This window comes from Petaurus breviceps, unplaced genomic scaffold, assembly GCF_028583685.1.
Source record: "Petaurus breviceps papuanus isolate PSGF00001 unplaced genomic scaffold, PetGlider_PUasm1.0 126, whole genome shotgun sequence".
Classification (NCBI taxonomy): Eukaryota; Metazoa; Chordata; class Mammalia; order Diprotodontia; family Petauridae; genus Petaurus; species Petaurus breviceps.
The window spans coordinates 15716835-15744331 of NW_027185655.1; the positions used below are offsets into that span (position 1 = coordinate 15716835).

Consider the following 27497-nt stretch of genomic DNA (forward strand, 5'->3'; position numbering starts at 1 on the left):
AAATTTACTCAAGGCAACACTTCCCAGACATACTGTAAGAGTCTCAAGAATTCTGGTTCATTTTCTGGGTCAATTTTCATTCTCAAATCTTTGTTGTGACTAAATATCCCTGGGCATAGGAGTAGAGAAGGTCCTTAGTTGTCTAAATAGAGAAGCCATGTTGGGGTTAGATTCCTAAATTAAATGAGGCTTTTAAGATTGATTCCCCCTCAAACTTTTCTGAGATCAAGGGATTTTTGAATGATAGAGGCAGGGAGAATTTGGGGTGTAGGACAGAGATCTTGAATATTAAAATGCTACAGAGAGGGTGAGGTGAAGTATTCCAATTTCAATTGAATTGTGTGCGAGGGAGAAGATAAAAGTCACCCTACTTGAGAAAGGAGACATAACACTAATAAATTAAAGTTTTCTAACTGCAAAGCTTAATTATTTAAGAGTTGTGCCTTTCGTGGTCTGCTTGTCTGTTTAAACTTCATTTAATACTGCAACACTTGATAATGGGATCACAGAATTGGAGTTGGAAGTGGCCTGGGAGACCATTTAGTCTTATAGAAGAAATATAGAGGTGAGAACCTGCCATTTTGACCATATCATCCAACTCCTTGGGAGGTGGCTGGTGTAATGGAGAGAGCTCTGGCTTTCTAGGAACTGGCTTCAAATCCTACCTCTGATGATTCTACCTGTGTTACAAGTCACCTAATAATCCAGAGACTCAGTTTCCTCATCTTTCAAATGAGAATGGCAGAGGTGGCCTCCAAAGCCCTTCCCAGGTCTAATTCTACAATCCTTTTGGGAGATCTAACAGAAAAGTTATTTTTGTCCATCGTGGTATGGAAAGGATAAAGATTGATTAAAAACAGTTGCATGAAGTAGAAATGCAATAAAATTTTTAAACCTTAGATTTTCTCTCAAAAAATAAAGAAGGATGAAGATAGTAATCCTATATGCATAATCACTCAATAGTCATTCTATTTTTATAAAAGCCCCCAAGATTTAGCACTGGAAAGCATCTTAAATCCAGTTCAGTCTAATATTCTCATTTCTTTCTGTGTTTGTGGCCAACTATAGCATCAAACTGAATATTTTGGACCCGGTTTATGGCTGCCAATGCGCGCTCAGGAAGAAATCTGTGGAAGAAAAAAAGAGAGCTTTTCAAATAAACACTGAGAATAGACACCAGGACTCATATGAAATGGGTGAAAGTAACAGATGTACAGGACATTAACCTAAGAACCTTTTTCATAGTAAAATTTTGATTTTCTGGTGATCACCTAGCCTGGATTTGGTTTCTTTTCTTTTTTTTTTTGCTTTTTGGAGGGCAATTGGGGTTAAGTGACTTGCCCAAGGTCACATGGCTAGTTTTTATGTTAAGTGTCTGAGGCAAGTTTTGAATTTAGGTTTCCTGATTCCAGGGCTGGTGCTCTATTCAGTGTGCCACCTAGCTGCCCCGGTTCCTTTTCCTAATTAATCAACAAATATTTATTAACCACCTACTATGTTCCTGATGCTGAGCTAAGTATTGGAGATGTAAAAACAAAAATGAAATACTCTCTAATCTAAAGAAGCTTATATTCTACTGGGAGAGAACATTAATGTTCTCCCTTCACCTTTTCATATTTATATTCAAAATCCCCAATATACCAGCCCTATATTTTAGAAGACAGTCAAGGTTTCTCTAAATCATTAAGAAACACCCTTTTAGGGGCGGCCAGGTAGCACAGTGAGTAAGAGCACCGGCTCCAGTGTTGAGAAGACCTGGAGATCGAATCCTGGGCTCAGACACTTAGCACCCACCCAGAAACACCTGGCCGTGTAACCTTGAGCAAGTTACTTAACCCCAGTTGCTTAGGGGTGGCCAGGTGGCTCAGCGAGTAAGAGCACCGGCTCCAGTGTCAGGATGACCTGGATCAAATCCGGGCTCAGATACTCAGCACCACACCCAGAAATAACTGGTTGTGTAACCTTGAGCAAGTTACTTAACCCTGATTGCTTAAAAAAAAAAGAAACACCCTTTTATCTTTAATATTGTCTTTTCACGCTGTTTCCATTTTGCACTAACAGAAAACTGGTTAGCTCTCGATGACCCTACATCCTTGGCCACCTGCTACAAAGCTTTTTGCTCCTTTTCCTGTTAATTCTCAACACATTGAACTAGAAGGAGGAATTGGCATACAGAATCACAGAATCTGAGAGTTGGAAGAGAGACTTGAAAAGAATACTTATCATTTATTTTCCAGAGTGTTATTTATTGTTCAGTCATTTTAGTCATGACTGACTCAGTACCCTATTTGGGGCTTTCTTGGCAAAGATACTGGAGTGGTTTGCCATTTTCTTCTCCAACTCATTTTACAGATGAGGAAACTGAGGCAAACAGAATGAAGTGATTTTCTCAGAGTCACACAGCTAGTATTCTGAGGCTGGATTTGAACTCAGATCTTCTTAATTCAGGCCCACTGCTCTACCCATTATGCCACCTAACCTTTTACTCTTATCCTGAATAATTATTTTAATGATGTGTCATTATTATTAAACTTTGCACATGTTTATATATTACCTCCCCCAGTAAACTTTGTATACCTAACACCTAGCATAAAGTAGGTGTTTAATAAATGCTTATAGGTTTTTGGAGAGAATTGCGAGACAGACATTATCCATATAACATTTTTTTTTTCTGTATATAACACCAAAGCAAACAGTTTCCCTGGAAATGGAGATAAAATAATTATGTGATGAAAAATCATAAGATTGGAGTGATCTGGGGCCCAAAATATGTTTAACCCCTGCTTCCCCCAAACCAAAGTCTTTCTATGATATGCTCATGTAAATACCAACTAAACAGCACATTCAGCTTTATTGAAAGTCGTGCATAGTAGATTTGCAGTTTCATGTACAATTGTCTTTTTATTTTACTATGTCATGGAAATCCTTGTTATATTCCATAAATTTAAAAAAACTTTTTAAAAAGAAAACTATGATTACTAGATGTAAATCTAGGTTGAAAATAACTTTCTTAGGCAGGGAGAGGCCACAGAGTAAACAGGATAATTATATCGGAATGGACCACAAAAGTACTGAAAACTTGGAATATTGAAAATGTTAAAGACTGAAAAGCAGCATTTAGTATTTGATTCTGAAGAGAAATATTCCCCTATTTCATGATAGTTTGCAATATTTGCATGGCTATTCCAATGTTTTTCTAAAGACTGAATTGCATGTGCTTGTTGGTTAAAACCAGGAAGGAAAAAAAAATATACACAGCAAAGAGAATGCCTTATTGAAATAGATACATGTGCAGTTGAGAAAAGAGAGAAACCTCACTTTAATTATCAGTGAGGAAGTCCAATCTGACCTTCCTTTGAATGATCATAAAGGGGATGCCTGGAAATACTTGGTAACCATTTTTGTGGTCTTTGTATCTCTAGCACCTAGCACAGGTAGGCATATTTATATAAAATAGTCTAGGGTTAAATTATATCTACAGGCACCCTTCCTTCATGGCTTAAAGCTAAAGAAAGAAAACATTCATTTGTGGAATATAATACCAGCTCTTAATGTTTTTGTTAAGTATTTTCACATAGTGGAAAGGACCTTAAGGTTCACTGAGTCTAATCCTACTCCAATCCCCAACTCTACAGATGAGGAAACTGAGCCTGGAAAAGTTAAATAACTTGGCCAAGATCACACACTTCCAGTTGCAGATACGTGGGTGACTTTACTTAACAAAATTGTCTAACTGAATTCTTTATTTGTCCAAATTATCAAATGTCAATAAATTTATTAGAATCCAGTATGCTTCCTGGTTAAGCTGAAGTTTTCTTGCTTAAAAAAAAAAAAAGAAAACCAATGATACCCTCTAGAGCATAAGTGAGAGAGATTATCATACAAGTAAATCTTACTTTCCGTCCCTGAATTGTGGTGCTAAATCTGTACTTGTTAGATTCTGAACGGAATGTCTGCTTCTTTTTGGCAAAGATTTACAACACAATTTTGATGTTGTCTTTGCTTTAGATTCTCTCCTTCTGCCAGTATCACTCAGTAATCTCTCCTTCTTGGGGGTTCCTTCCATTTATATGAAATAAATATCCTATTCAGATTTTTGTTGTGGCCTGCTAGGATCCAGATTACCTTCTCTTCTTGGCTGGCTCGTAGTTTCTGTCCAGCTGAATCTTTGGTCTCATTCTTAGAGATATCAAATATACTATTCAAATTTTGACCTTCATATTCATCCACCTCTTCCAGTCCATTGACTTTTCTCTTCTTCAGGAATCCACAGGGATGTTCATAACCCAGATAACTGTGATAGTAATGGCAATTAAAGATTCCCCTGTATTGGCTTGGTTTTCAAATTGATTGTGTTAAAACCCAGAGTTTGTTAATCCCACCTGTGGGATGGGCTTGTTGATGTGAAAAGAAAGTCCTGAATTGGGAGGAGCTGGTGATGTAGATTTGGAGAGACAAGAGAGAGGCGGAAGATCTTTTTGGAAGCAGCACCTCGTGGAGAGAGAGAGACTAAGAGAATTGCTGGTGGCCGCTTTGAATTGCCCTGGACTTTTGAGACCTGCCCCCTGAGCTGCCAAGGACTGAGGAGACATGGCTGTTTTGCTGGTACTTTGTCTGTCTGTTTTGATGTTATTTTGCCAGATTTGTCCACTGGTGAAAGACTGTCCTTTTGTTGAAGAAGTCCTGGAACCTGGCTGTTTGCTAAGAAGGCCTGCGACTGTCCTGCAGACAGAGAGTGAATACTGTCCACTGGTGAGGGACAGTACTGTTGTTGCAGGGGTCTGGAGACTGTCCTGCAGACAGAGTGAATACTGTCCACTGGTGAGGGACAGTGCTGTTGTTGCAGGGGTCTGGGAGCCTTTCTGTTGGTTCAGAAGCCCTGAAGAAGGATTTTCTTGTTGTATGTTTACAGAAATCCTGGGAGAGGGCTTTGCTAATGTGTTCAGGGGTTCTAGGACTGTTCTACAGACAGAGGATAAATTCATGAAGGGACTGGCAATGTATCTTGTGGCTTTGCTAAGCCTTGTCTCCCCAGGAACTAAGATTGCTGAGAACTTGCCTCCTGTCAAGATGAAGAAAAGACCTCCATTTGGGTATTAAGTGCTGTGTTTAAACTTGATGTAACTCTGGGGTAGATTCAATTGTGATCCAGGGGTGGGGAACTTTTGACCTTATTGTGCTCTGTGATTGACAAATGAAGGTACTTCACCTATGTTTGGAAACTAATCTCCATTTGAGAAGAGGGGCTTTGTGGTGGACTTAATTAAGGTATAGCCTAGGGGTGGAGAAGTATTTAGAACAGAGACTTTGTAATTGATTGAATGATTGGAAGGTCCTGGGGTGGGGTAGTACTTGGAGATTATTTAATCACACTTAGTAAGTGCTGTATTTTGAATGATGTCACATTTTGATCTTCTCTGTTCTTGGTTTGTCACTGAATAAAATAGAGAGCACCTATGCTGGTATTTTGAACCTGGGAAGTTGCCTTCTTTTGGCATTACATTACAATAACCCATATTATGCATCCTTGATGATTCTGATCTCATTGATTTCTCCTCCCTGTTATCTTGGGTTTTTCCATTTCTCTCGGTCCATGCTTCCTTTTAACACTGCTTTTGTCCTCACAACCCTGTAGTCCATCCAGTCAATGTCGTCCATCCTCTTTCTTTCATCCTTTCGCTTACATTTCCTCTCTGTAGTTGAGTTCTACTTTCTATCCTTTAGCTATTTGTCCTTTTGTCTATTGCCATTCTCACCCTTGCTAATCATCAGCCCTGACTCCTCCCCACCATCCACCTACTCCTGAGCTGCTAAACAATGCTGGAGGAATTTGTGACATTATGCTAACTAGACCTGCTGCCAATTCACGTTATCTACTCTGTGGTCCCTCATTGTGGAACCACAAAATTTTCATTCTTCTTTGGTCATCTCTTTGTACTTCACTTACTATTCCAACACTTCTCTTTGATTCACAAAATTCCCATCCTTTTCAGTATCTCTCAATTGATTTCCTCATTTCCAAAGGCATCTGCATTGAGGAACGTGGAGGAAGAGGAAGCCCTTCTCCCCAAGTCAATCAACGAGCACACTAAGAGCTTGGTATGTGCAAGGTAGCCTGCTAAATGCTGGGGGTATAAAGACAGGCAAAAACATTTTCCATTGTTTCCTTGTATCCTCGTCTCCTACCACATTTAAAAATTTAAAAAAAATTGAATTGGAAAAAAGGCTTCAGAGAGATTACCAGCAAAGCAGATTTCTCTGAATAAAAATGGTGTGCCTAATCTTTTTTTTCCCCTCCTCTCTAGAACTTATAGCAGGAGTAATATTCTCCATCAAAGCCATTAATCACCTCGCCTCCTCCTTTCTATAAGAGGCAATCCCTTATGAACCTAACAAATCCAAAACAGAACTTATTATTTTCCTCCTCCCCAAAACCCTCCTCTTTTCTGAACTTCCTACTAATACTCCGAATAGGGTTCCACCATCTTCCCAATCATCAAGGCTCACCCTTGGTTCCTTCCTCACTTTCATTCACCCTAATGCTACCAAATCTTGTCATTTTTACAGTGACAGCATCACTGTTACCTTATCTTGACTCACACAGTTTTCTTTCTACTTCATGCCTTCATCATCTATCTCTCTTAGACTTTCCAACTGCTCTCCCTGCTTCAGATTTCTCCCTACTCTAATCTAGTTTCTATTTCCCTGCCAGTGATCTTCTTAAAGCATAGGTATGCCTGTGTCACTCCTCAGCTCAATAACTCCAGTGTTTCCTATTCCTTTCAGGATCAAATGCAAAGTCCTCCATTTGGGATTTAAAGTCCTTCATAATCTGACCATTTCCCTTCCAATGATAGTTCCAGGCTCATTGGAAATCTTAGACTTCCTTTCCCACACTCTGTGATCTTTCTGTCAATCCTCCTGGCCATCTCTCCATTTCTCGTATGTGAAATTCTATCTCCCGTCTCCATGCTTTTACCCTGGTTGCCCCGCGTGCTTGGAATGCCCTCCTTCCTTACCTCTACCTCACAGAGTCCTTCTCTTCCTTTAACATGATGTTCTGACATTCTCTTCTACATGAAACCTTTCCTGATCCCCCTGGCTGACAGCGTTCTTCCTCCCAAACTACCTTGTAATGAACTAATTTGTGCCCATTTGTATTTATTCACCTTCTATTTATACTGTTTATATTTCTACATGTACTAATCTTCTTCATTAAAATGTATAAACTATTATATAGGAATTGTTTCTCATACTTATATTCCCGGACCTAGCATAGTATCTGGAACATAGCAGGCATTTAATAAACACTTGCTGATTTATTGCTCTAATCTCTATTGACCCATTGCAGTTTCTCTCACAGGGCTCTTCGTTTTCCATTTCCGTGCTTTTCTACCAACTGTTTTCCATGCACAAAAATTCTTTCCTGGTCACCCCAGCTGCTAGTGGCTTCCCCATGAGACTACCTTCCGCCTGCTATCTCTATTAGTTATTTGCATGTTGTCTCCCCTATTAGAATGTAAGCTCCTTGAGGGCAGGGACTGTGCTTTGGCCTTTCTATGTATCCCTACTGCTTAGCACTGTGTTTGATACATAGTATAGACTTAAATATTCATTTCCTGACTAGATGATTAAGGTGAGAGTGAATGGTAATGGTAGAAAGAAGTTATTACTACTCTCATGAAGGGATCATGACCACAGACTATTTATCCAGGGCAGTATGTCTTTGGCTACAGACCTCTAGTACCACTCTTGGTGGCTTGTTTCTAATGTATATATTGTAGAATACTGTCTGTCCCTGGAGTAAGGAGGACCTGAGCTGAAATTCAGCCTCAGATACTTACTAGCTGTGTGATGTTGAGCAAGTCACTTCTTCCCTTCTTCAATAAAGTATATATTCTACCATACTTACTTTTCTAATGTCAAACAGAGATTCAAATATGATGGAACAAAAATCATTTTCTTGTCAGTTAGAATTCCATCCATCAGTTTCTTCACAACTTCCTCTGTCTCCAAAACAGGCCATAACCTTAAAAAATGGATTTTTATTGATTAAAACAGCAATCTGAAAAAAATAAAACCAACGTTTTACAAATAAGCTCCCTTACTTTTTTTTTTAATATTAGCAGTTTGTGTCCTTATTGTACTAACTTCCCAAGCATAAGGACCACACTTTGTTTCTATGTGCTTATTCTTTTACATGAAAAAATATGAAAAGGGTTAGTCTTCTTCTTCTTGGCCCCAGAAGTCAAGGTTTGGCCAATGGGTAGACCATTGTGAAGCTAAACATATTACAAACATGTTTTGATTTGTCCAGCCTGGCACTTCACATGATGTGCTCTGCATATAAGTTAAATAAATAAGGTAATAATATACAGAGTTGTCATATTCCTTTTCTAATTTTAAACCACTCAGTTGGTCTGTGTTTGGTTCTATCTGTTGTTTCTTGACCCACATACAGGTTCCTCAGGAGACAAGTAAGATTATCTGGTATTCGCATCTCTTTGAGGATTCATCACATTTTGTTGTGATCCACACAGTCAAAGGCTTTAGTGCCGTCAATGAAGAAGTAGATGTTTTCTAGAACTCCCTTGTTTTCTCCACAATCCAGTAAAAGTTGGCAATTTGGTCTCTAGCTCTTCTGCCTTTTCAAAAACCAGCTTGCTCCTCTGGTAATTTTCAGTTCACATAGAGTCAAAGCCTCGTTTGTAGAATCTTAAGCATGACTTTGCTGGTATGTGAGATGAGTGCCATTGTTAGGTAATTTTAACATTCTTTGGCATTACTCTTCTTCAGGAGTGGGATGTAAACTAATCTTTCCCAATCCAGTGGCCACTGTTGAGAGTTTTCCAAGCTTGCTGGCATACTGAGTACAGCGCTTTAACAGCATCATCATGCTCATTTTTGTATGAAATATTCCCTTGATATCTCTTATTTTCTTGAGGAGATCTCATCTTTCTTCTTCTATTATTTTCGTCTATTTCTTAGCATTGATCATGTAAGAAAATCTTCTTATTTCTCCTTGCTATTCTCTGGAATTCTGCGTTCACGTGGGTACAACTTTCCCTTTCTCCTTTCCCTTTCCTTCTTTTCTCAGCTATTTATAATATCTCATCAGATCACCATTTTTTTCCTCTCCTCTTTCTTCAGGGTGTTTTTTGATGCTGCCTCCTGTATAATATTGTGAACCTCTGTTCTTGGATCTTTAGGTACTCTATCCATCATCCTTAAATCTATTATAAACCAACTCAACATTCTTTTCTAAAAATGGTCCATGTATATAACAATGTCAGTGCTTATAGGAAGATGTTGACATTTATAGGTCATCAGGTTTCCATCTAACACCATAAAGCCTTTTGTTTGAGTTCCTCATCTAAAACCCTGAAGATTCATCATGAAATTGAATGCCAAGGCCACATAGTAGGAGATTTTAAAACAACTGTTCAGACAGATGGGGGATTCTGGGAAGCTGTGGAGCTGCAGGAGGGGACCTTCCAGGGTCAGTTTTGCAATATGTAGCCTAGGCTAGAGACTGAACTGCATATCTTGGGCCAGCCTCAGGGGTAGCCTCCACTCCAGAGAACCAAAAACTAAGTTGCAGCAAGTGATCAGTCATCTCTTAACAACTGCTTATTCATCTTTCCCTCCTTCCATCAGAGTTGGCTGTATTTGGCACTCATTTCTGATTTGTTTATTACTCTGCTATCTTATTCTTCCATATGGATATTGTTTTACTTTTTTAAAAATTGATTTACTTCTTTCAAGCATCTGTGGTTGAACCTGAATGTTATTTGTTTGCATTTTCTAAAATAGTCTTGGTGTAAGAGGAAACACAGTGCCTTACTGAGATCTATGCAGGTAATGCAGGGAGATTCTGGTGTCTGTCCAATGGTTAGAAGATATTTCTACTCTAACCTCTGAGTTTTTTATTACTCATTATTTTGTTAATATTTCATTATTATTTGATTAATAATAAACAGTCTGTACTTTGTGAATTTTCCAAATAACCAGAGGAACGGTTCTTTGTGAATACGGGACGTCGCTCTTAGCAAAAACTATGACCGTGTCTCTGTTGTCTTGTGGCCTGTGTTGCTTCAAACAGGGTGGTTGGGGCGGTCTCCACCTTCAGAGAAAAGGGAGGAGAAGAAGAGAAAGTGGCATCTCTCGGCCAGCTCTATGGGCAGAGATAGACATAGTACTGTGTCCTTCCCTTTTCTTTTGCTAGCATCAGATGGCCAACTCTGCCCCTCCCTTAGAGGTTACATAGACAATATAGTCAGGTTGGTAGGTTAAATTGTATAATTTTCCTCTGATCTTTAGTGTTCTCTCAGCATTCGAAAACTAGACTTAAGTCTTATCCCATACTCATCTGTCAACCTCACCTTGTGCTTGGGTTCTTGGTGAATCCAGTATTCACAAAAACAGGACAGAGACAAGAGGTCTTGATTCCATTTTTGCCCATGGCAGTAAGTTCTGATGTTAGGGCTCTGTGAAGCCCAACAGCAGCAAATTTACTGGAACTACAAAAGAATTATGAATAATTATCATCTAACAGAAAGTATGAGCCTTCTTTCTTCATAAGAGTTCTACAGTATAAAGTGTTTATTTGATTGGAAAATGAGTAGAACATTTTATCCAACTTCACAAAATCTTCTACATTGAATTTTCTTAGATTATCTTAATTAAGATCCCTTACATGCTTAAATAGAATGAATATGTAAAAGAAATTTATAATAAATATAATATATATTTTATAATTTTATATTATATAATATTATATTTTATAATTATAATAATATAAATATAATTTATAATATAATATATAAAAGAAAATTATAAAATTGGCCATTTTCCAGGGATAAATCATGACCATTATTCACAGGCATAATTTTAAAAATTCTCAACTATAACAATTTTTAGTCAGTTACAAATTGTCCTTACAATGTTTCTGAATTCAATTTCTATAGCTTTAATTATTTTTTCTTACACAGGAAAAAAATGAGTGCAAAAAGCTATGAAAACAATAGGTATATTGAAATACTTGTACTATACAATGGAAAGAGTCCTGACTTTGGAGTCAGAAGATCTGGATTTCAATCCTGTCTCCCCTATTTAGGAACTGGGTGACCTGTGGCAAGTCTCTTTATCTCTCTGGGGCTCAATTTCCCCAGAGGTAAAATAAGGAGTTTGGATTAGATGTTCTCTAGTGACCTCCTAGCTCTAAAGTTATGACTCTTTGGTGCACATTTTCCTATTAGCATTTGCATCTAGCTTTGCAGTTTTCAGTCTGGAAAATTGCTACCACTTTGACTTCTTAATTTTGTTTTTAATATGCCTGTAATATATTAACCCCTTTAAGAAAATTTTAAAAAAAGAAAAAAGTTAGCCTTCTTCTTACACAGATGGTAAGGGAGAGTGGATATCTAGTTCTGAAGATCTCTGGGGTCATGGGGTTCTTTAAGACTCAATTTCCTCATGTGCAAAGTATAGATGATATTAGATATAGATGATATTTCTCAGTGTTGTTGTGAGGAAAATGTGTTACAAACTTTAAAGTTCTATATAAATGAGTTATTGTTCTTTAGAGGAGAAGAAAATGGGAAATTCCTATAAGTTTGAATTTTTTCCCCCCAAATATTGAAATAGTAGCATGTGTTTTAAGTTGTATAATTCCTGTGTATGTCTCAAGGTGAGAAAGGAGCTTGAGCATTTAGGGTACTGCTATACCTGCACAGCTTCTCCCTCTTTCTTTGGGCATGTCTACAGTATGTCTTTTAGGAAGAACACAGAATATGGCCAAGAATATGGAGCCCAGGTCCCCACTAAGCCACTGACATGTACTTCCATTATCATATCATATTGCAAGGCGCAAAGATCTTGTCAAAATATTAACAAACTGATGCTATATTTTTTAACTGTAGCATGGTGGATGGTGTAAGACAGAGGGAAGAAACTGGAATCGTTTTCAATAGAATTTACAATGTAGAGTTTTGTACAAGTAGTATGGCACTACAAGACTGTTTGCTTCCGCAGATGGGCATTGGCACAATATTTGTTAGTCTAATGCCTACTTGCCTTAACATTATTGTGTAAAGAGATGATAAAAAAATAAAAAAAACCAGTTCACACACTAACACCAAGTCATTTAAAACAAACACACACACACAATTCTCAAGCAAGAGATCTCCAGCTGACTTGGCACTAACCCTGAGGCTACCACATGTAGGTCACAGTCTTTCTACTTCTATTGTTTCTGATTTCATCCTATGTTACAAAGACCATTATTTATTTTCTTATGGTTATCTCTGACTGACCTCTAATTTAAATCCATACTGTTTTCAAATGCATAAAAACATCTTTTCTAGTTCAGGTAAAGACATTACAAACTGTATTTGCTCTAGAGTTCTGAAAATACTAGGAAGAGGATGGAGTTCTTGAACAATCTTTCAAAATAAAAGAGGAGAAAAGTGCCTTAATAGAAATCAATACATACCAATAAGGGATGAGATAAGGAATCACTCCATGACCACAGATGGATGCCACAGTGATGATGTGACCATGATTTCTCTGCATCATGGAAGGCAGGAGTGCTTTAATAATCTTAAGAATAGTTCAAAAGGGAGAGAGAAGGAGAAATGGACATTATTTTCAGTACAGGTTTTTATTTTATTCTTTGGATATCTCAGTCAATCTCAGCAAAGAAAGATGTCAACAGAAATGAAGTAATCTTTCTTTCACAGGTTTTTTTTTTTTTTTGGAGGGCAATTGGGGTTAAGTGACTTGCCCAAGGTCACGAGGCTAGTTTTTGTGTTAAGTGTCTGAGGTCACATTTGAACTCAGGTACTCTTGACTCCAGGGTTGGTACTCTATTCACTGAGCCACCTAGCCACCCCCTTCACAGGTCTTTATTTGTGGTTTATACTTACCCAGAAATGACCTAGAATGTTGACTTCAAATGTTTTGGTAATTTCTTCATCTCTGGTGCTCAGAAGATCTGCTGGATAAATTGCTCCAGCATTGTTCACCACGATGGTCACATCACCAACTTCATTCTTTATCTTTTGAAATTTAAAGAACAGATTAATTTTCTGTATTGCAATATTCCTGAAGGTTTCAGGTAGAGGTATGAAAGGACTAAATTATTCCTTCAATTTGCACAGCCCCACCCCCACCCCCTAACTTAAGCAGGAAGTATATTAATGCAAATATTCATTCATATATTCATGTATTCAGTCCTACTGTCTGCCAGGTATGATGCTAGGTGTTGGGGATACAAAGGAAAAAAAATAATCCCTGCCCTCAAAAGTTTATACTCTGTTGAAGGAAAACAATATTAAGTTATTTAGTGGGGGAGGATATGAGAAAAAATGGCATTTAAATGTGATCCTTGAAGGAAGTTATGGGGCTGGAATAAGGAGAGAATATATAAGAAGCTAGCCTGGGTGAAAGCATGGAGCCAGGAGATATAATGACAGGGCAGGGTTAGCTAGAGACAGATTTAAATAGAAATTCAGGCAGAAAGTCCATCCTCTGCCAAAATATTAGGAACTTTCCCACCTGGGGGCCTGGAGCAATTTTGATTAAACTTATAATTTTTCATCTAAAAGAAATTCCTTTAAAATACAGAGAAGGGAACCATGTCATTTTATTGTCCCTATGCTTAAAAATGACTGATCATTGGAACAGGGTGTTACATTTACCCAAACTTATTTTATAGAATGCTTCTCACTGAAGCTTGAGAGAGCATTTTTTTTTTTTGTCTTTTTGGAGGGGGGAAGGCAGGGTAATTGGGGCTAAGTGACTTGCCCAAGGTCACACAGCTGGTAAGAATTAAATGTTTGAGGTCAGATTTGAACTCAGGCCCCCATGACTCCAGGGCTGGTGCTCTATTCACTGTACCACCTATGTGCCCCTCGAGAGCTTTTTACAGATTAGCATACATGAAAAATATTATGTCGAAACATAGTCATGTTATGACAGTATCTTGTAATAGCTAGAGAGATAACCTTGAAGCTAGAAAGACCTGGGTTCAAATCCTGCACATAACACATGCTAGCTGAGTTACTCTGAGCAAGTCATTTAATCTCTCAATATTCGAGACAACACTCTAAGATTATAAATTGTGGATAAAGTACCCCAACTTGCATTTGTCAAGGGAGTTCCAATATCTATCTATAGCCTATATTTACATAATGCTGTAAATTTAAAAAGTAATTTACTTATAATATGTGATTCCCACAATAGTTCTGTGAAGTAGATCCTAATATCCTCATTTTTTAGTTGAGCAAACTAAGGCTGAGTGGGTTAAATAGCTTGTCCAGGGGCACCCAGCTAGTGTCTGAAGCATGATTCAAAGTTAGGCAGGGATATGCTAGTAAATGTTTAACAACCAGCTCTTCCTTTTCCCTCAAAATGAACACAAGGCACACTTTTATGTATAATCTGCATTATTAACATTTTCTCAAATCAAGACAATCAACAAATAATTAAATCTGATTTGTAGCATTTGCCAATTTTCTTTCTTCCTTCCTTCCTTCCTTTCTTCCTTCCTTCCTTCCTTCCTTCCTTCCTTTCTTTCTTTCTTTCTTTCTTTCTTTCTTTCTTTCTTTCTTTCTTTCTTTCTTTCTTTCTTTCTTTCTTTCTTTCTTTCTTTCTTTCTTTTTTGCATTTGCCAATTTTCAAATTGTAATGGCTCACTCTGAAAATGTAACAATCCAGTCCATCCCTGAACTTGGTCTTAGGCTTGCTAACTATAAGCCCAACACTCTGTCTACTGTACCGCCCAGCCAATGCAATGCCAATAGGAGTTCTGATAGGCAAGTTCTTGACCTCTTGATGCCTCAGGTAATTCTCTTAAACCTATGAGAAGAGCTGCATTAGTAGATGGAGTTTCCTCATTGGTAGTTACCCTTATAACAGTGAGAATCACAGCTTCAATTAAAACAAAACAGCAATGCTTGGATAAGAGAGCAGGATATGTAGGCAAGGAGAAAATCCTCTCATAGAGCACTGCTTCAAGGTTAAGAATGATGCAAAAGGCTTTGGTCTCAATTTTTTAGATTGGTCCTTTCTTTTCTCCAGGATCCCTTGTAATTGATTCATTAAGAGTTTAGACTTAGTTCTTACCTTGTCTACCATGGTATAAATTTCCTCTTTTTCACTGCAGTCAACCACAAAAGCATGAGCTGTGGCCCCTAGTTTTCTGCATTCAGCAGCTGTTTCTTCAACACCATGCTGCAAATGGAAAAAAAGATGGAAGAGGGACAGCAATAAATATTTATATGGGCATGTCTGGTGTACCAGGCACTGTGCTAAACACTGTACAGATATAATCTTATTTTATCCACACAACAACTCTGTGAGGTATGGTTCTGTTATTATCCCCAAATTACAGTTGAGGAAACTGAGGCAAACAGAAGTTAAGTGACTTGCTCAGGGTCACACAGCTAGTATGTGTCTGAGGCTGCATTTGAACTCAGGTCTTCCTGTATCCAGGTCCAGCACTCTATCTACTGTGCCACCTAGATAGAAGGTGAGATGCAATGAATAGGGTTGGGAATAGAAAACAAGAAGGTTAAAACTATTCACAGAGTGTCTTCTTCCTTAATCCTTAGTCTTTTGTATATGACAGTATTTCTCATCTTTGTTGTTCAGTTATTTTCAGTTGTGTCCTATTCTTCATGACCCCATTTGGGGTTTTCTTGGCAAAGATGCTGGAGGGGTTTGTCATTTCCTTCTCCAGCTCATTTTTTAACAGAGGAAGAAACTGAGGTGAACAGGGTCAAATGACTTACCCAGGGTCACACAGCTAATAAGTATCTGAGGACAGATTTGAACTCCAGGCCTGATGTTCTATCCACTGCACTAACTGCCCCCAGAAACCTTCGATTAAAAAGAGAAACCCAAAAACCCTTTAACAGAAACCTTGCAGTAAAACGTTTTAACATTTTTATTTTAATGCCTATTTAGCAAACAATGTAAAGTTCATTAAAAAATCAACTCTGGGTTTTTCAAGGTTACTCGCAGTTTGGGAAATGAGAAAGACATCAGGAGTGAATTAGGGGTCTAATCATCAGAGGAACCTTTCTACCTGGCAGTTCTCCCAGGAAATACTCATTTTGGGCATAGTCACAGTCTTTGACCCTCTGGTCCATGCTACTGATGCTTTCCCCTCTAAAATATAAAATAATGAAATAATATATCTGAATACTTATTATATGTTGCAATTAATCTAGAAATGTGGAAGCCAGATGAGCTTTAAAGGTCAGACCAAATAATGTACATTTTATTCTGGAAACAATAGAGAACCTTAAACAGATTTCCCCCTCTGTCATCTCCACTCATTTCTTTGCTGTCTCTTGCTGTCTGATGAGGTCAGGAAAGTATAAAATGTTGAGGTTAGGGGTACTCAAGACCCCAAAATACCAACATGCCAGATCCTGCCAAATGAATTAGACTCGTCTTCTCTCAGCCAAAGAAAAGCAAAGTTTATTGAAGATTCGCCATATTGGGTAGACTCTTAAGGAGCCTTGGTATCTGTGATGCTTGTACTTTGTTCTTACTTAATCTCTTCACGTCTCCTCCAGCCTGGCCCAAATACTTCTTTGTTCTTGCCTCATGTCTCCTCCAGTCTGGCCCAAATCTCATCTAAACTATCTATGCACTAAAGTCACAAGTTCCTCTCGGTCAACTCTAACCTTTATCTATGCACTGAGGTCCCTTCCTTCCGGTCAGCCCTGACAATGGCAGCCCTACCCTTTAAAAGTAAAAGCCTGTACCCCTCTCACTCGCAGGCCCCCTAAAGGACTCTTGACCCCTTCTTATAGAAGCATAACAATAAACTTCTACAACTCTCACTCCAATTAAGCCTGAGACCTTGAATTCTTTCCTGATGCTATTGCAGGTTTTCTGGTCTTAGGTAAGATCAGAATTCCTGCTGAACCTAGAGGGAGCCATCCCTCATCACATTTACTTCCACAAGTCATGTCTGTGGGGCTTAGGAGTGGGAGGGTGGGGAAGAATCTACTCTCAGACCATTTCACCTTCCTTGCTGTCCCTATATCCATAATTAATTGTTGAGATGAATTTGAGCTTTCATTATGAAATCTACCTCTCGAATTATAAAATACAGAAATATAGATATTATAGACTTGCAGCCTCAGTAGGGGATTATGAAATATGATATTGGTTTTACATGAAGGGTTGAGTTTATCTTCAACCTTGACTATTCTTTCTGTGTTATATTTACTCTGCATATCACATTGCTTTCCCAAGGACACACTTTGTATCACCAAGGGCAAAATGGGGCTAAGGTCCTCAGGCTATAGGAGTAAAGGACCCAGGTGCAATGGAAAATCAAACATCTCCCAAAGCTACAAAGTGTCTGAGAGTCAGGAATTGTCCCAAATTGCAAATCACAGAATCCCAAGGTTCAAAGGGACTTTATGAGGCCATTTTATTTTTTCTCCAGGTAGGAAGTTAACTATACAACCCCTTCATGGTACAATTCAATTTTTGCTTCTTATATAACTGAGATTTATAAGATTTAAAAGTCTCTAAGAAAAATCTTGCTTTCCTAAAAGGACGTATCTTGGATATTTGTTTCTATTAACTATTTTTCATGGACAGAACCATGTTTTTCCCATCTCTTTCTTATTCTCTTTACCTCTCAATCTTCCTTTCTTTGTTCAACTTTCTCTGTAATGATGTCTCTTTCTACACACACACTCACACACACACACACATAGGCAAAATGGCTTCTACATATTTCTTGGTTTTTATCTTGCTGTCTTCTTGATATTGTCTTTAGCTCTTTGAGGACAGAGACTCCAATTAATCATTTATCAAAACATGTCTGATAAGGGTCTAAAAGATACTTGTTAATATACTATGCCTTAGCTTGGAGAATTTTGTTATTACTTACTAGGAAAAACTGAAGAGGATTAGTTTCCTAAAGCCAAAACTATAAAGTAACTTCTTTGAAGATTCTATGTCTTAAGATACATACGTAAAGAGAATGAGTGCTAACTAGGTATCAAAAGAGAATATTCCTGGTTGGTCTAGTGCTTGGAAAATACATATAATCCGCTAGTGGCTGTCCTGTTTTCTAAACAAATACTCAGAAGAGACTAAAGAGAACAGAGGTGTCTGTCTTGGGTAGAGCAGGGTGGTGTTGGTGTGTTGGGTGGGGCCTGGACGGTAGGGATTGAGGGGTGCAGGTTGTAGATTCTGAATTTTCTCCTCTGCCTCCTCTCCTTCGGTTAACATGAAAGAAAGGGAGGAGAAGAGTATATGGGAAGGCAAATAAACCATATGCCTTCCTTCCCTGTGTCTGGGCGAATCTGACCTTTGGGAAGGATTGTTTATTGGAATCAATGACTTATTGTTGCCTGATATGATCAAGCTTTCTCTCTTACTTTTTTTTTAAACCAAAATATGAAAACTAGGTTGTTTGTTCACACCTGGACTTCTGGGTATAAGTGGAGAAAGGGTTTAAAGTGGTGTTGTTGACAGGGAATAAAAAGGCAATGCTAGAGAGATCGTAGACCCAAGATTCTGCCATCTTCCCATTACATAGATTGTATAATGGGAGAGATTTTTAGTCTAATAATACAATTTGTAATGAAAATTCAACTGATTCAAGGAAATCTGGCTGCTCTAGCATATTCTATGATTTTTCCTGAAATTCATATATATATATATATACATATATGTTATGAAATGTTTGGTTACTATGCTCAATTCCATACATCTCTGGGGCATACAAAGGCTCTGGCTGCCAAAGGAAGTTCAGAAGAAAATATGACTACAAAGAGAACTAATTTTTATTGAAACGGAGTTTCTCAGTTTTAAAAGAAATTCTTTGTTAATTCCTTTGAACACCTACACAAATGGATTTCTACTTCATGATTTTACTGTGAGAATACTTTTAAAAATATTCATTTGGGGGCGATTAGGTGATGCAGTGAATAGAGAGCACTGGCCTTGGTGTGAGGAGGACCTGAGTTCAAATAAGGCCTCAGACACTTAACACTTACTAGCCGTGTGACTTTGGGCAAGTCACTTAACCCCAATTGCCCTGCCTTCCCCTCTCCAAAAAAACAAACAAACAAAAAAATTTATTTGGTAAATTAAAAAGATGAAAATCCACAAAAAGTTAATGTACTAAGAAAAGCCTATTTAAAAAAATACAAGGAACTTTTCTGGGAAACCTATCAGTGTCTAAGTGGAAAAAAGATTGTATTAGAATGCTTAATGACATGCAGTTTCTTTGTCATGTCACAGAATTCTATGAAGGCTATCTGGCTACAATAAACTGTCTCAGTTAAGCTGCAAATTTATTTTAAAAAAAATTTATTTTTAGCATTCTTTTCTTTTAAAAATTTGAGTTCCAAATTCTCACCTTCCCTCCTACCCCTACCCTACCCACTGAGAAAGCAAGCAAAATGATATCAATTATACATGTGAAATCATGTAAACTGTATTTACATCTTAGTCATATCACCAAAAAAAAGCCCCCTAAAAAAGCAAGGAAATTATACTTCATTTAGCCCTCAGAATTCATCAATTCTTTCTCTGGAGGTGGATTGCATTTTTTTCGTTAGGAGTCCTTTAGAATTGTCTTGGATCATTACATTGATCAGAGTAGTCAAGTCTTTTATAATTGATCATCATTACATCATTGCTCAGCTGCAAATTTCTTAATGAAAAAAGCTTTAAGCAACACAAAGAACTCTAGAATTCTAGGTGCAAAGTAATGACTTCATGCAACTCAGCAATTATGTAAACATGGCCACCTATAACTTCCCTGCACAGTAAAGGAACAAGAAAAGGCCCTACACACCAACTTTTTACTCTTGAATACTAAAGACTTCCAAATTGTTTTCATTAAATTTATAATATTTATAATATAATATATAAATTTATAATCCAGGAGGACAAGACTTCAAACACCTACTCACTGTGTGACTCTGGGCAAGTCCCTTCATCTCCTGTGGGGCTCACTTTCCTCATCTGTAAAATGACCTGGGACAAGAAAAGCTGGGGCAGTCTGATGGAGCCTATAGATCCCTTCTCAAAATTGTTTTTTTTTTGGCTTTTTTTTTGGAGAGGGAAGGTAAGGCAGTTGGGGTTAAATGACTTGCCCAAGGTCACATGGCTAGTTTTTTGTGTTGTGTCTGAGGTCAAATTTGAACCCAGGTCCTCCTGATTCCCGGGCTGGTGCTCTATTCACTGTGCCACCTAGCTGCCCCCTAGAATTGATTTTTTTTTAATAAATGCATTAAATAAAATACATAGAATGCCAAAGAAAATCAATAATATTGAAATACAATTATCAAAATATTTACTTAAGAAGGATTGGGTTAAAAGCACCTGAAGCAGGATAGTCTCTGAGGTTCCTGCTAGCTCTAAATCTCTGATTCTAGGGCCATTTGATTTGATAATAAAAAGGAGGAACGGGCTGCCTCCAGGATCCTTGTAGATCAAAGATGGGGACAACTAGGCACTGAAAGTAGCAGTTGCTAAACTGAAATTAGAAGAAAATCAGAAGCCTTTTTTTATTGAGCCAAAAAGGCTTAATAAAAAGCTCCTTTGATGAATTTAAGAATCTTTTTGTAAGACCAGCAGTCCATGTTACAAAGCAAATGCCATCAAAGATGGTCTTGTTAACAATATGAATGCCAACAAATCCAACACCAGTAACTGAAAATTCTCCACTGAAGTGAGATGACCTGAAGCTTGGTGGCATCTCTTTGAAGGGAGGAAGTTTGCTTATCTCTTCTAAAGGGAATGAGTTGGATTTCCCCAACATGTTGTGCTCTGTGAAAGGGAGGCTCATTCGTCCCTGTGGGGTCTCACACAGAGCTCTAAAGCTCTAAGATGTCACATGGAAGGGGAGAATATGGCCCAGAGAGTTTATTTCCAAAGACATTTCCCCAAGTTTAAAACCAAGAGTGCCAAAAAAAAAAAAAAAAATAAAAAACTGGTTTCTTTACAAGGTTCTTGGTTGGTAGAGTTAGAACATCTGGCAGTTATGTTGCTTTTTAAGAATGTAAAACATTTGACAGATATTGTCTCATGCTTCAATCTTCATAATAATAGTGCAATGTAAACGCTATGGGATAATATCCTCATTTTACAGACGAGGAAATTAAAGCTGAAAAAGGCTTAATGACCTGCAGAAGGTAACATTGGTAGTAAATGTCTGAAACTGGATTCAAACCCAGGTCCTTTTGACTCTAAATCCAGTATTTTTCCTCTGGGCCACACAAGTTGAGAAGTTGAAAGAAATAAAAATGTATTTCATTACCTTATTAATATCCCACAGAACCAGTTTGCTTTTGTGTTTGGCAAATTCATAGGCAGTGAGTCTCCCAATTCCATGTCCAGCGCCAGTAACTAAGACAATCTCTCCATTGACAGACTTCCTTTTCACTGGAATAAACAGCTTCACCAGGGCCTCCAGGTAGGAGTAGATGACAATGGCCAGAAGCAGAAAGAGTTCTATGATGATGTTCATTGTTCTGGCTGCAGTTCTCTCTCCTAACCTATGATTTTCCTTTGGTGGAGAGAGCCACAGTATGAAGAGGTAAGCATCAAGAAGGCCAGATCTCCAGCTGTGTCCCAGGTATTAAAGGGAACTGGAGGGTCATAAGCAGGGCCACAAGAGCAGGCTTTCTCCTCATGGACTGTTGATTCTCTTGCAATAGTTTCACTTGAAGCTTTGCCAGGGACACAAGAGGTGACGAGAAGTTAACCTGTTCATGGCATTTGTTTGCAGAACAGCTCTTTAAAAAATTTTAAATTTTTTAAAGATGAGTTTTTATTGCTAGTTTCTGTTTCTTACATTGCTAAAGTTATCTCCCTCCTATAGCACAAATATTTTTTTTAGGGAGGTAAGAAATCAACACCACTGGTCAAAACACTGAAAAAGTCATGCAGTGGGCCTCTCCTGGGGCATCTCCACAGTGGGGTGGGCTGGAGAATCCTCTCATCTCTCTTCATTTAAATCCTCGCAGGCTATTCTAAAGTACCTTGTATAATTAGAGAATTATTGGATCTGGGTGAGTCTAGAAATACTATATAAGTTAATGGAATTGACTTTTTTTTCCCTCACAAAAATGAACATTTACACGAGAGAAAAGAAAAAATAAAAATGGGCTTTCAAAGGAATTTTAAAGAGAGAAAGCTTTGGGATTTCAATTTAAAAGTTTGACAAATTGGGGCGGCTAGGTGGTGCAGTGAATAGAGCACCGGTCCTGGAGTCAGGAGGACTTGACTTCAAATCTGACCTTAGACACTTAACACACACACACACAAAACTAGCCGTGTGACCTTGGGCAAGTCACTTAACCCCAATTGCCCTCCAAAAAGCAAAAAAAAAAAAAGTTTGACAAATGAAGCTCAATTATTTGATTAGTTGACAGTTATTTCCATGACATTTTCAAAGTTCATATCTCACTATGTAGAGAAAATAGACCATGTAGTTCATAAGCAGTAACTGTCTGCTTACTTATTTACTTAAAATATACATCCTAAAACAATTGATTTATGCATTAGGAAGTATAAGACTCAGTAATAGAGGAAGTCTGGAGCCCTGTTGAAAATATGAACAATCAAGTTCGTAACTTTTTAGTGTTAAGGTGAAATTTGTCAACATTTGAAATTCAAGAAGAGAAATCAGGGCATGAATATCTATTAAATCAAGACTGTTTTCATAAATCTGCAGAGCTTCAGACTTTATAATCATTCCGTAGACAATCTTCATTAACTTAGTTATTATTTACTTTGATTTATATTTTCTTAATATATACTTAAATACTTAGACAAAAAACATAAATAAATAACTAAATTCTAAAACAGAGAACATTTGTTTTTATATATTGACATCAACATAATTTAACTTGCTCAGAATTCATTTTTGTAGCATCTCATTGAGTATCATTTGAAATTATACATTGTTGAGTAAAGAAAATTTTTGTCAATGTTCACATAATGCTTTAAAGTTTGCAAATCTCTACACATTTCATTATTTGACTCTCACAACAGCCTTGTATGGTAGTATTTTCATTTTAAGGATGAGGAATCTGAGATTCTGGGAAGTGAGCCTCATGCCCTGCATCACATACCTTAAAAGTATTAAAGATGGAGTTTGAACCCAGGTCCCCCTGGCTCTAATTGTTGCCTCTAATTCTTGAGGAATGGAAGGAGTAGTTGAGCATTAGTCTAAAGGATCAAATGAGATAATTGTAAAATCCACACACAGTAGTTGCTATCTAATCGTTAGTGATGATGATGATGAAATCTGGGTCATATTTCTATGGTCATTTCTCAATATGAAATGAGCACTGTACTAGAAAAAATATAAATACTTGTCAGCTTGTCTTGCTTGTTAGTTGGCCAAATACAGAGACTTTTGGAGTCAGACTCTTCTCAGATTTGGTGACCGCTATAAAAAATTTGTGAAGAACTAAGCCATCATTGTTAAACTTTGAATGTTCTCACTTGTAGATATCTGGTTGAGAAGGAACAAAAACAGAAAGGTGAGAAAGGACAGTCTGGCCTGACCCTTACAACACTATTTGGAGATCACTGGAAAGATAAACATGAACAGGCTTCTGGGACGAGGTTATTTACCTCACACACTCACCTGTGTTGGCTTATGCAGATATAGTACAAGCAAGCTCTTTCTTTACACCCGGATAGTAGCTTTAAAGGCTGTGTTGCAGGAAGTGACACCTGTTATTTTGTATACTAATTAAAGTTCTTCCTTTGAAGAGTACAGTAACCAAGAAGTTCAAAGACTTTGTTAAAAAGGCTGGATTTCCAGTATGAAAAGAGAATCACCCACGGTCGTGTTTTGACCAGTGCTGTTGGATGCCTTCTGCTGGAGACGGGTAGAGGCTGAACTCAGCCTGAACTGCTGACCAGTGAAGACTAATGTGGGCACAAATACCCTTTCCCATGACCACATGAGTGTGAAGCTATGATAATACCCATTGAAAGGGTGAAGATGATACTCTTACTATGAAGTTAAGATCTGATGACTTGGAACACTTGAGTTAAGAGAGTTAATTAAAAATAGATTTTACTGACCTAAGATGGTCGAAGATTTCTATGCTCAATGTGTTCAGAGTAAACTGCTCCTAACTCACGCTTGTATATTTGGAGAGAGGAGTACTAGTGAGTCATTGGAGTCTGTGTATTTATAAAGTTTATCTCTGGAAGGAGGTAGGGAGATCATGGGCATTGCCCTAATGATGACACCCCATTCCAGCGTAGAGTAGATAGAGTGGGCTTGGAGTCAGGAAGACTCATCTTCCCAACTTCAAATCTGGCTTCAGACACTAGCTGCGTGACTCTGGGAAGACTCTGCCTCAGTTTCCCCATTTGTAAAATGAGCTGCAGAAGGAAATGATAAACCACTCCAGCATCTTTGCCAAGAAAATCCCAAATGGGGTCATGAAGAGTCGGATACAACAGAAATAACTGAAGAATGCCATCCAACCAAGAATGAAAAAGCTTCTATAGTTGTTAAGGTATTGAAGGAGGAATTTTTTTCAGTATATGGCTTCTGTTTCAGGAAATAAAGGACCACATCTTATACCTCAGCAAGATGCATACTGCTGAACATGTTAGGACTTGGAAGCCTGAGCCCAGTGAACTGTTCCTTGCAACAATCCAGTTTTTTTTTTTTTGCTTTTTGGAGGGCAATTGGGGTTAAGTGACTTGCCCAAGGTCACATGGCTAGTTTTTGTGTTGTGTCTGAGGTCAAATTTGAACTCAGGTCCTCCTCTATTCACTGTGCCACCTAGCCACCCCCTTGTAACAATCCTATTGTCTGCATACAATGGCACCAATTATAATATCATAGATGCTAGCTATTCTATATTTACTGATAGTTGGACAGGAGCCACAGTTGCCTATATATATTAGTTGCCTAATATATGCTTTGGGGTTCCAGAGGAAGAAAACATGGATATTCACTATACATATGTACTTTGCCTGAGGTTTTGTAGAGGAAGTCTATCACTTAGGTAAAGCCTTCCCTAAGAAAAGCTCTGACAGAAACAGAAATCATGATGTCAACAAAGTGACAGCATGATGCTTGAATTTGCTGTCAAGAACTTAGATAAGGTTCTCCTGAGAGATCTTGGAGTACAGGCAAAGTACATGACAGGGGACCCACGGAAACTATCCCATAGCAAGTAGCTGAAAGAGCGAACAGCCTGTTAGTATACAAAATAGCCCCAGAGAGTGGTAGGAACCTATTAGGATAACACATTGCATTTATTGCTCACGGGAGAGTTAGTTGGAGAGTTAGGAGAATGATGGAATTAACCAAAAAAGTTCAAAAAAAGAAGAGCTCATTTACCAGATGCAAGTGGACTTTTAAATCTAGACAATGATTTATGTCAGTGGCATCAAACCAAAATAGAAAACTGATCCCTGCAGGGAGCATACTGACTTAGAAAATCACAAATTAACATTATCTATATTGCATTATATTTTTGTTTATTTTCTTAAGCACTTCCCAGTTACATTTTAAACCTGAGTTTTGCAGCTGTATGTGGTCCACAAGTTGACACTTTGATGCATGTGATCAAAACCAGATAGGATTATGAGGCAATTTGGCGGCACAGTGGGTAGGGTTGACTAACATTTATTAATACCCACTATGTGCCAGTCAGTGTGCTAAGCACTAGAGTTAAAAAGGGCAAAAATCCCTCCCTCCCTTCAGGAAGTTCACAAACAACGGTGTACAAACAAACTAAATACAGGATGTATTACATAATCCAAAGGGGAGACACAACTATTAAGGGGGATTGGGAAGGTGGGATTTTAGGTGGGACTTGAAGGAGTCCTGGAAAGTTGGGAGGCAGAGATGAAGAGGGAGAGTGTTCCAGGCATGGAGGACAGCCCATGAGAATGCTCATTCAGAAGACAGGAAGACTTTTGTCCAAAGAACAGCAAAATCATTGTTAGTGTATTGTAGAGTATATGGAGGGCAATAAGGTCTAGGAATACTGGAAAGGTCAAAGAAGCCGGGTCATGGAAGACTTTTAAAGCCAAACTGAGGATTTTATATTTGATCCCAGAGGTAAAAGGGAGCCACTGGAGTTGATTAAATAAAGGGGTGGGATGGTCAGACCACTTTAGGAAGCTGAACTTGACAGATGAGTGGAGGATGGATTGGAGTGGGGAGATGTGAGACAAGGAGACCCCCAAGCAGGCTATTGAAATAGTGTAGGTGCGAGGTGATGAGGGCCTGAACCAGGGATGTTGCAGTGTCAGAGGAGAGAAAGGGCTATAGACGAGAGCTGTTATGAAGGTAGAAATGATAAGATTTGACAGCTAATTGGATATGGTGGTGGGGCACGAGAGGGTAAGGAGTTGAGAATGGCACTGAGGTTATGAGCCCAGATAGATTTAAGCACTTGACAGTAAATAGGGAAAATTGGAAGACTGGAGGATGTGGCGGGAAGGAATGAGTTCAGCTTTGGACATGTTAAGTGTGTAAGTCTGTGGGCTATCCACTTCTAGAGGTCTGGTAAGCAGTTGGAGATGCAAGTCAGAAGATCAAATTCTGCACCAGACATTTCCTAACTCTGATGTCGGGCACCACTTAACTGCTTTGTGCCTCAGTTTCCTTATCTGTAAAATCAAGGGATGTACTTGATGACCTCCGACTTCTTTTCCACATCTATGTCTATCATCCTATGGTCTAGCTGGGAGGTCTAAGGGAAAAGAAGTCATCTATAGTGTTTGACGACTTTGGTACTCAGTCTGAACTGTCAACAAACTCAGGAAATGGGAGCAAAGCTATTGGCTGATTGAAATATAAGTGACAAGAGATTATTCATTTAGTAGTGATGAGGAACCACAGGAGAAATATATAGATAGATTAGATATAGATATACATAGATACATATTTATTTATAAATATATTATATATATATATAAATCATGTATAGGGGCCTGGTGAGCAAGAGAGGCAGAATTTAACGGAATAAGTCAGGAAAACATAAATCTTTTCAGCTGTCAGTGAAAGTATGGCATGTTAAATGTAACACTGATAAAAACAAAAAGAACCTTGATATTCCTCTATATCTATTGATTCTCAATTTTTCTGAGCTTAAAAAAAGTTGAAACTAATGTTATTATTCTGAACTTGCTGTGTCTTCAAACAAAGCCCAGGACCACAACTGGAATTTTCAACCACTTCTGTTAAGATTATTTGATGCACAGGTAGAAAAATAGACTGTTTTGAGTCAGACTTTATCCTGTGGCATGGAAACACCAAAGAAAATAGAGATACCAAAGATTTAGATTTAATTCCTTTATTATCATGATTCATAAATAAATTCCTTGCCTCAAGTCCAAAAGTTTACTGTGGAGATATTTCCATTTCAACAATACATCTACAGTTTCCTTATTTTCAGATTTGAGACAAAAACTTGGTATTAGAATAGAGGATATTTCTCTCTTTAAAAATG

At 38.0% G+C, this 27497-nt stretch overlaps 1 protein-coding gene across 2 annotated transcripts; it reads right to left on the reverse strand.

The window, feature by feature from the left end:
* Window positions 1-1036: 1036 nt before the first annotated feature.
* On the reverse strand, window positions 1037-21520 carry HSD17B13 (hydroxysteroid 17-beta dehydrogenase 13). Of its 2 annotated transcripts, XM_069099115.1 has the most exons (7): window positions 21311-21520; window positions 15127-15234; window positions 12927-13058; window positions 12494-12600; window positions 10383-10520; window positions 7913-8029; window positions 1037-1127 (listed from the first exon to the last, which is right to left on the reverse strand). In XM_069099115.1, the coding sequence occupies exons 1-7, from the start codon at window positions 21518-21520 to the stop codon at window positions 1037-1039; spliced, it is 903 nt and encodes a 300-aa protein (XP_068955216.1). The 2 variants fall into 2 exon arrangements, with proteins under 2 accessions (XP_068955216.1, XP_068955228.1); XM_069099127.1 differs by lacking the exon at window positions 15127-15234.
* Between the last annotated feature and the right edge of the window lie 5977 nt (window positions 21521-27497).

Coding starts and splice junctions, on each gene's coding strand:
- HSD17B13 (XM_069099115.1), bottom strand. CDS start 21,520: ATGAACATCATCATAGAACTCTTTCTGCTTCTGGCCATTGTCATCTAC. Junction 10,521..12,493: donor CCTTATCTCATCCCTTATTG/GTATGTATTGAT, acceptor ATTCTTTTGTAG/TTCCAGTAAATTTGCTGCTG. Junction 1,128..7,912: donor CTCTGTTTGACATTAGAAAA/GTAAGTATGGTA, acceptor TTTCTTCCACAG/ATTTCTTCCTGAGCGCGCAT.